Raw genomic sequence first — 10,350 nt, 5'->3', positions numbered from 1 at the left:
GAGAAAACGCCTTTTGTGGCCCATGACAATCAAAGTAAACCTTACATGACAAGTAAAGGTTAAACGATTGCAGAAATGTTATTTATTTTACGGTTTAAAGTAAAGTCGTGTTTATGCAGGCATATTCTTGGAAACGAGCTGGCAGCAGAAATCACACAACAAAACGAAATGTTATCATTTCATAAGTAAATGAGTAAACAATTTAATAATGCAATTGAAAACAAGGTAATTCATATGACAACTAAAAACTAATAAAATTAATGCCGCGATTTCAATATTCATAAGGATTATTTTTTAGGTGTCGTCAATACGTCAGTTTTGTACGTTTAGAGGCTGAAAATATGTCAGTATTGTACGTTTTAGTGCCTGTAAAAACGTACGTAAATGTACGTTTTATAGAACCACATTTTACGTAAAAAAAGATTTTTCTCCCACCTCTACAGCAAAGCAAAAAACAAAACAATAAGAAAAACAAAGAAAAGCAAAACAAAAATACAAAAAAAGGAAAACAAAATAAAAAAATTAAAAATAAACTCAAAACAGCAAGAAAACAAGCAAACAACAAACAAAATAAAGTTTGTTTTGTTTTGTTTGAAGTGAAACAAAAAACAAAAAAGCAAAGCCAAGCAAAACAGAAAGTGCTTGGAGAATGTGAATGAAATTGAAGTGGTTGGTGACGTTACACATTGGTCAAAATGGTCTCTTCCCGCTCAGAATAAGCTGCAGTGTATCCCAGACCTTTTTGTCATTTGGCATAAAATCTGGCTATGTGAGACTACATGTGACTTTAAGCAGAACTGACCATGGTATGTGCGATTCCACATCCTCTTATTGATAACGTCCCCTGGGGGCCTCACACCTGACCGATCCAGAGTCTCATTTAGGGCATGAGAATACAGCATGACTCCATCGTGGAATGAGCCAGAAATCAGATTCATCTGGAAGAGAGGAAGTGCACAAATGACATACTAGCATTAAATCTCTAAATAACTGGGGTTTGATTAAATTTGATTACTTTTATTAGATTACAAGCTCTCTAGAGATCATAGCGATAGAAAAGTTGACAGCATCGCAAGACTGTAATTCCATGACCCACACAAGACTGTGTGCTAAGAAAAATGGCAGCATTCCTAATGTTGTCCGTCATTCTCCTGTGGCTCGACTCACCTCTGCTTCACTGTTTAATATCACACATTCCTCCTAAATATGTTGAAATGCATCCTGTTTCTCCTGCTCCATGTGTTTATTTAAACACATGGAGTATTTGTTTGATAATGGAAATACATTATAAAATGGTGATAAGGAGTTGGTCACTAAGAACTATTTCAAACTTGTTATTTACATGAGGAGGAGCACCACTAATTCTCAGAACTGAACCCACACCCTAAAGTGCAGAATATACAGTTAATATACATCTGAATTCAGTCATATTTATTAAATAAAATATTATTTTTGTCCTTTCACTGTGTTTAACTTGCATGAAGCCTGAACGTTGTCTCTTTGTCACAACGAGTGAATTCATTCCATAATTCTATTAGTTCATAAAAACCATATATGTGACCCTGGATCACAAAACCAGTCTTAAGTTGCTGGGGTATATTTGTAGCAATAGCCAAAAATACATTGTATGGGTCAAAATTATAGATTTTTCTTTTATGCCAAAAATCATTAGGATATTAAGTAAAGATCATGTTCCATGAAGATATTTTGCAAATTTCCTACTGTAAATATATCAAAACTTCATTTTTGATTAGTAATATGCATGGCAAAAAACTTCATTTGGACAACTTTAAAGGCAATTTTCTCAATATTTTGATTTGTTTGCACCTTCAGATTCCAGATATTCAAATAGTTGTATCTCGGCCAAATATTGTCCTATCCATATACCAATGGAAAGCTTATTTATTCAGCTTTCAGATGATGTATAAATCTCAATTTTGAAAAATTGACAATTAAGACTGGTTTTGTGGTCCAGGGTCACATATTGCAAATATCTAAATATGTATTTCAGCATGTTTTTTGTCATGTCTTATGTACATCTGCTATGCAGTACTGCACGGCTCATGATCTCTGTATGATTGCTGTAACCTGTTCATATAGGCAAATAAATTAACAAGCAGCGCTAACATAGGCAGTGTGAAACAGACGTGATAAAGACCTGAGAGGTCAAATTTGGAGTTGCCTAATAAAAGTAATATCAATGTATTGACATTTCTTGCGTAAACAACCATCTCACAATCACCCAGAACACTTTACCAACTACTAGCAATATGCCAACAACTAAGAAAAACAACACCACAGAAACACCTCTTACTCATTTTAGTTAATATATATATATGCATGTGTGTACATGCATGTAGTCATAAAACAACAAAAAACAGAATATTTAATTCTCAAACTGTAGCAAAACATAAAGCAAATCTTTTTACTCCTGTCTTCCACTTGTCTTCTCATTAACATCAGTTCAAATTTTGGAAATTTGTAGGTGATAATTAACTTGAGTATCAATCATAAACAAATAACAAAATATTAAGACAAATGACTTCCCTTTTGTTCAACCAATCTAGGGTTGACTGATCCATCATTTACTGAGAAACAGGAGCTTGGTTTTGGGGCTGTATAGGTGTGTGTGTGTGTGTAGTCCTGGTATTCCCTATGTTATAGGGACCAAATGTCTCCACAAGTATATTAATATACTGAAATTTTGACCTTGTGGGGAAATTTTTTGTTCCCCATAAGGAAAACTGCATACTAGATTAAGTTTTTTGAAATTCTAAAAATGCAGAAAATTTTGTGTGGTGAGTAGGTTTAGGGTAATGAGAAAGAAAATACAGCTTATATAATATACAAATTCTTACGTCTATGGAATGTCCCTATAAAACATGGAAACCCAACATGCGCGTGTGTGTGTACCAACTTAACCATATGTAAGAGATTAATTTGTACTCAGAAGTGAGCTAAATGTGACAAAACCTTCCAATAACTCCTTTGGGGATGTCCTCTGTATAAAAACGAATTGTTTTTTAACAATTGTAAAAATGCAGGAAGTTTTCTGTTAGTGTTAGTTTATTTATAGCTGAACATAAAAAACAACAGAAGTCTATGGTATGTCACATTGCCATCAGGTGTTGAAATTTGCAAAATTATGGCTTTATACCACATAATATCTTTGGTACAGCTATGTTTTTAGTACTGGTAAATGACAAAATACTAGATTCAAACCCTGCATCCCTGTGAGCCCAACCTCTGTTACATATCAAAAACATGTGCACGAACGTCCCATAACTCTGAGAAGACAAACACACACCTGAGAGAGCGCGGCACAATCATGGACACTCAATTACATTATGGCATGCAACCCACTCAGTGAGACTTGGAACACACTGGGAAAGCGTGCCCTTTCCACTGGAAAATGAATGCTGGGGAAAGTGGAATTTACACATATGGACTAACCCAGTAGGGCCGTACTGCATGTGGAAGTCAAGTTAGGGCAGCTACACCTTTTCAGAGACGGCAAAGCAGGCACTGCTATGGGAAGACACGGGTTTAGAAGCTAATGCTGGGGAAGCCACATCCTTAACAGGGAGGTTCTAAGTGGAATTTACACATATGGACTAACCCAGTAGGGCCGTACTGCATGTGGAAGTCAAGTTAGGGCAGCTACACCTTTTCAGAGACGGCAAAGCAGGCACTGCTATGGGAAGACACGGGTTTAGAAGCTATACCGTGGAAGAATACACATATGGGATCCCACAGCCATCATATGGGATTGCCACAGCCATATTACCCTGCAGCCCAAGATTGGTTGCCCACTGAAGCTAAGCAGAGTTGAGCCTGGTCAGTACCTGGATGGGAGACCTCCTGGGAAAACTAGGTTGCTGTTGGAAGAGGTGTTAGTGAGGCCAGCAGGGGGTGCTCACCATGTGGTCTGTGTGGGTCCTAATGCCCCAGTATAGTGATGGGGACACTACTTCTGGTAGAGTGAGCTCACAACCTGTGCGGGCAGGGCACGCCTTGTGCTTGGTAAGCCAAGGCGATAACATCCACTATCCAGTGGGCCATCCACTGCCTTTCCCTTCTGTTGGCCTCCGTAAAAGACAAAGAGCTGCTCTGATCTCCTGAAGCTTTGCGTTCGGTCTACGTACAGTCGCAGAGTGCAGATGGGACAGAGCCAAGCTAGGGCTGTGTCTGCCTCCTCCAGGGGGAAGTCCTTGCAGGTTCACCACCTGGTCCCTGAAGGGAGTGGTAGGAACCTTGGACATGTAGCCGGGCTGAGGTCTCAGAATTACATGGGAGTCAGCTGTCCCAAACTCTAGGCACGATTCGTAGACTGAAAATGCCTGCAGGTCCCCTTACCCTCTTGATGGAATCCAAAGCAAACAGGAGCAAAGACTTCATTGATAGAATCTTCAGCTCAACTGATTACAAGGGCTCAAATGGGACCTGCTGAAGTGCACTCAGCACCAAACTCAGGTCCAGAGAGGGTATGGAGGGAGGGCGAGGAGGATTTAACCCTTCTCACCCCCTAAGGAACCTGATGACTAGGTTGTGCTTCTCTACAGACTTGCCTCCTATGGGGTCGTGGTATTCAGAAATTGCAGCAGAAAATACTTTGAGGGTGGAAGGGGACAGCCTCTGCTCGAACCCATGCTGCAGGAAGGAAAGAACAGCTTTGATCGAGCATCTTTGGGGGTCCTCTCGGTGAGAAGAACACCACTCGATGAACAGGTTCCTCTTCAAGGTGTAAGCATGTCTTGTAGACTGTGCTCATGCCGAAGAGATGGTATCTGCTACCATCTGGGGTAGGTCACTTAGAACTTACTTGCCCCATCCAGGGACCAGACATGGAGTTTCCAGAGGTCCGGACAGTGAGCGATTTCCGGAGACGCAAACAGGTCTACCTGAGTGGCTCCGAAACATCTCCAAATCAGCTGAACCGTCTGGGGATGGAGTCTCCATTCTCCCGGGAGCACAGCTCATGAGAGCTTGTTGGCTGCATGATTGAGTCGCTCACCACCTTGCCGGTTGATGTAAGCAACGGTCACAGTGTTGTCCATATGGACCAATATGTGCTTGCAGCGTAGCTGCCCTTTCAGGCGGCCCAAAGCACGTACTGCTAGCAACTCGAGGCAGTTGATGTGCCAATGCATTTAGGGACCCATTTAAACACCTGACACTACCTGCCCGTTGAATGTGGTCCCCCAGCCGGTGGCAGAGGCATCCGTGTGTACCACAGTATGCCTGTATACATGCTCTAGTGGCACTCCTGCTCTAAGGAACGCAGGGTTTGACTACGATTTATACCCGGTGAATGCCACGTTGCCATGCCCATTCAGCCTTGGAGCAAGTGCTGACACGGTCTCACATGAAGCAGGCCCAGCAGTGTGACTGTCACTGCAGCTGCCATATGCCCCAGGAACCTCTGAAACAGCTTCATTGGGAATGCTGTCCTGTCTTTGAATGAATTCAAGCAGTTCAACACTGACTAAGCACATTCCTCTGTGAGGCATGCTTTCTGTTCGACCGAATCTAGCTCCATACAGAGAAAAGAGATCCTCTGCAGAGGGGAGAGTTTGCTCTTTTCCCAGTTGACCAAAAGATCTAACTGGCTGAGGTGGTTGTGCACCAGATACCTGTGTTCGCACAACTGATCCCGTGCCTGTGCCAGTATGAGCCAGTCATCAAAATAGTTGAGAATGCGAATGCTGAACGCCATTCGCTCATGGGAACAAGGGCCGACTCAATGACTTTCATGAAGACATGGGAGACAGGTACAGACCGAAGGGTAGGACCTTGTACTGATATTCTCGTTCCTCAATGCAAAGCACAGGAACGGCCTGTGTTGAGGGAGAATCGAGATATGAATATACGTGTCCTTCAGGTTGGTCGCTGCAAACCAATATCGGGCACAGATGCATTCGAAAATGCATTTCTGTGTCAACATTTTGAAAAGTAGCTTGAGAAGGGCTTGGTTCAAAACTTGTAGGTCCAAAATTGGCCGTAACCCACTGCCTTTCTTGGGTACTATGAAGTAGAGGCTGTAAAACCCTGCCTTCATATTGGCTGGAGGGGCCGGCTCTATCGCGTCCTTCGCCAGTACGACTGCGATCTCCGCACGCAAGACATGAGCATTGTCAGACTTCATTGATGTTAACTGGATGTCCCTGAACTTGGGGGGACGCTGGGTGAATTGAAACATATAGCCGAGTCTTATGGTCTGAAGGAGCCAGTGAGACAGGTAAGGGAGTGCTAACCAGGCTCTCAGAGACTGTGCAAGTGGGATGTGCAAGTGGGACCAGCAGAACCACAGACATCCCTGCAGTGGGGCAGTGAGGTGGAACACAGGGACCCAGCTCAGGGGGCTCAGTGGAGGCCTGAAGCAGGGTCTGAGTGTGCAGTGCATCATTTAACTGGTTCCACGGTTGGGCAGAGGGTGCACAAGGAGGTCTGATTGCACTCTCGAACCACCCACTGCTGCCCGTTGGCGATAGAGGATGAGAGTGGTATGGTTCTGCACTACTTTCCGTGCCCTCATGGGACCCAGAGATAGAGGAAACTGCTCTTTTGTCGAGAATTTCAGAACAGAAGGAAAACTAAACAAAAGATTCTCCTCCCGGCTCTCCTCCGAGGGAGGGAGTGGTGCGATCACTATCTCTTAAAGAGCTGCTTCCTCCATCTCTGGGTTGCCTGTCTCAGGGCCTCTTAACTTTCCACTTGCCGCCAGGTTTGACGGGGGCCTGGACAGGCTGGGCAGCCTGGCCACGACCGGCTCCACGGCGCTGCTTAGCTGGAGGCAGCTGCTGTAGCGCGGGGGTGGACGCAGTAGATCGCCCTTGGCGACAAGCAACTGAGGCGCTGCGGCCGGAGGTCGGGTGGAGGCAGCAGCTGTCCGCCAGGGCAGGATATGTTTTATGGCCTCTGCTTTTGTGCAGAAGAGAACTGCTGGGCAAAGCTCTCGACCGTGTCGCCAAGAAGGGTGGTCTGGGACACGGGGGCATTTAAAAACCTGATCTTCTCGGCATCCCTCATGTCGGCCAGACACAGTCAGAGATGGCATTCCTGGACCATGAGCGTGGACATCACACGGCCCAGCGAACGCGCAGTGACCTTCATTGCTCGACGCGCGAGGTCAGTTGCCGTCGGTAGCTCTTTCAGAACCGCCGGGTCATGACCAGCCTCGTACAGGTACTTCAGTGCTTTAGCCTGATGGACCTGAAGCAACACCATACCATAGCGTGCAGGGCAGAGGCAGGATTAGTACTTACAAGCCCGGGAAGGGAGACACGGTTTTCCCTGCCAGGTGGAAGCGGTTTTTGGACACAATTGCATCGCAACTGACCGCTCCACTGGGGGGATCTCCATGTACCCCCTTTAATTTTTTATCCATTTAATACTTGTAATTACTATTTAAAATATAATCATTGAATTATATATATATATATATATATATATATACAGTATATATATATCGGACAACGAAATAGAGAGAAAGAGCATTTGTTTGGCTGTAATAATATGGTGGCAGTGAAAGGAACAACTAATTGGAGAGAGAGACACGTGTGAACTAATTGGAGAGAGAGACACGTGTGAGCTGACGGCAGAGGGAACCTTCCAAATGAGCTCACTACCCTGGGGAAATGGATGGATGCATCAGGCTAACAGACTAGAACAACAGATGACAGAACAGTGAGAAGAGTTGCAGGCACCTTATTAGACTTCCAGCAAATAATTTGACTGTGCATACAGCGTGCAGCACATCTCATCTAATAGTTATCTATGGAAACATAGCTGCAACTCTTTCCAGGCATTGCTAATGAGTCTTGGCAATGTTGACTGTAGTTCACACACAGGCAGGGTGGTAAATCTACATGTGGGAATGTTTGTTACTAAAGGCTGGAATATACTGCATGACTTTTGGCCAGATTTTTGCCCCGATTTACAGACTGGAAGAGTTGACAGACCTCACAGAAAATCAAATAGTGTATAATCAAGTTATGCATAGATTCCTTTTTTTTAGATTCATACTATGATTTCATCCAGTTAGAAGAGATCAAACATGTTGCTGATGAGCATGAGCTGATTTATTGTTTTTTTTTGTCATGCGTTTTCTAGCAATAAGGCACATGTTCCTGTGTGAGTTTGTTGTGTTCAGATCGACTTGAAAGTACGAAAGTGTGTGATCTTCAGTCATTTATTTTTTGATGCATTAAACTGTACCTCTCCTTGGTTTTATATGAATTAATTAAACAGAAAATATTTGTTTTCTATGGTTTCATTTAGAAGTAGACATTTCAAGCTTTCAATAGGCTTATTTCTCATGTCTGTGAGGCAAGTATTCACTGAGTTTTGGTTCATTTTTGAGGCTCGTTTCAGAAAGAAGTTCACGGAGATCGAGATGGCAGAAAGCACACCAAAATCATTTTGTAACGTTGTATTTACAAAAGCGATTTGTAACGTTTTGTTGTATGACGTATGAAGAAATGTTATTGTGACTAATTTGCAGAAAGGTACATCAGATGAACTCTTCTTCTGTGTGATGGGACAGGCAGTAGAAACATGAGTTGAAAAGGAGCGCTTCAGGGCTACCCATTCATGTGAAACAAATATTAAAGCATAATATCATTTTTTACCCATGATCAAAAAATACAAAAAATCTAGCTAAAGTTTCATTTTTTCGTTTCTCATACAAAACTAAGAAAACAAAAATCAGACTATTTCTCATTTCTCTTTATTTAGTAGAAAACAAAATGAGCAAAAGGTGCATGGACCGTACACGGACCGTGGAGGCAAGTTACCGTCTTGATGAGTGAGTCATTCAGTCAGTCATTCAACAGATTCGTTCAACTGCTGATTCATTCAGAAACTAAGCAAGTGACTGGCTTTATGAATGGGTCATTGAATTATTGGCTCACACGATTCATTCAAAAACATAATTTCAATCAGTAACAAAACACCACTATTGCTTGGAGCGAAAAAAACTAAACAAAAACTAAACGTCAATCTTGCTCTTGTGGTATTGCTAATCTATGATTCATATGATATTATTATAAGACAAAAACCCATACAGGGGAAATTTGCCCTCATATCTTGAATTTTTGAAGCATATAACTGCATTCTAATAGGCTATATCACTCTGTCAGTTGTCGTCATGCATCATATTTTTCAGCAACTGTATGAAATATAGAGATGCATTACAGGTCTGGGAAGGGAGGGGTGAATTTAATACATGGATCATTTAAATGCATTTTCTAAATTAGGTGCAATTTTATTAATTGCACCAAATTAATTGCAATGGCAACTGTTAAATTGACAGCCCTACTTAAAATATTTTGGCATAATTGAGATTGCATGGAAAACAGCAGCTTGGTCTTTTTTGCTAAACTTCTCCTTTTGTGTTCAATGGAAGAAGTCACGAGTTTCAGACAAAAAGGTGTAAAACATATAAATAATAATGTAGGATATCAGACCGAATCAGACAATCTAAGATTTGGTCAAAACCGAGTTGAGGCACGAGGAGTCACAAAAATTCCACAGAGGCCAAAGACAACAGGATGTCATAAATCAGACCCTAGCCCTTCTGAAGCAAGCCTAAACCTAAACCGGGCTGATATGGGCTGCAGCAATCATTTTTAAATGAAGTCTGAGCAAAATACTTATGTAAATATTGTTTTACATATTTCTATGTAAATGAGGGCTAATATAAAATGCACCAGATTCCTAAGCATGCCTTGCGCAATTAACATTGCATTATTTCAGTTTAATTAGTAAACAGATTTTTATTTAAAGGTGCATTCAGTAACAGGGTGAACATATATTCTCTTTTTCCTGGACATGTCTCGGCCAGGTTTTCTAAATTGCCTAACATGTCCAGGTTTTGGCTTTGTTTTCCTATTGTTTTCTTCATTGCTGAAGGTAATGGCTTAAAAGTAGTTTTGTACATAATCAACCAATCATGGCATGTAAGAAGGTGGGATCTACAGAGAACGGTCAAAGCGATACAAATACGTGTATACTGTATATCATTTATGAAGACTGTAAAGAGCACGTCAATAGCAAAACAAAACCAAAACCCATACATTTTAAGCAATTTAGAAATCCCAGTCAGGACATGTCGGGTCAAAAGAGGACATACCTTATTCAGTAGCAGTGCTTGCATTTAACTGTGTCTCATTCATTTCAGTAGTACAAGTTCATTTCAATAGTAGCAAATGGACTCTATACTGACACCTATTGGCCTGGATGTTTCACAACTGTCTGCTTTGTTCTTTTGCGACTATGTCTTATGGGACATACGTCCATAATGTACAATTTTGGATTCAACCACATTTTATTTCCGTGGTTCATGCTGGT

The 10,350-nt window shown here is 41.9% G+C and overlaps 1 protein-coding gene across 1 annotated transcript in view; it reads right to left on the bottom strand.

Annotated features, from left to right (window-relative positions):
- Positions 1–679: 679 nt before the first annotated feature.
- The window catches only part of LOC107595610 (atrial natriuretic peptide receptor 1-like), a 44,721-nt gene continuing 35,050 nt past the window's right edge, over positions 680–10,350 (bottom strand). The window contains exons 5-6 of the mRNA XM_016286075.1: positions 803–938; positions 680–720 (exon numbers count right to left, since the gene is read on the bottom strand). Of these exons, the coding sequence (XP_016141561.1) occupies positions 680–720; positions 803–938 (177 nt within the window). The remainder of the gene's footprint in view (positions 721–802; positions 939–10,350) is intronic.

Source organism: Sinocyclocheilus grahami, unplaced genomic scaffold, assembly GCF_001515645.1.
Source record: "Sinocyclocheilus grahami isolate Dianchi unplaced genomic scaffold, SAMN03320097.WGS_v1.1 scaffold205.1, whole genome shotgun sequence".
In the NCBI taxonomy this organism is placed as follows: Eukaryota; Metazoa; Chordata; class Actinopteri; order Cypriniformes; family Cyprinidae; genus Sinocyclocheilus; species Sinocyclocheilus grahami.
Note: the sequence above shows the minus strand (reverse complement) of the source record. Positions and strands in the feature narration are given on the sequence as shown.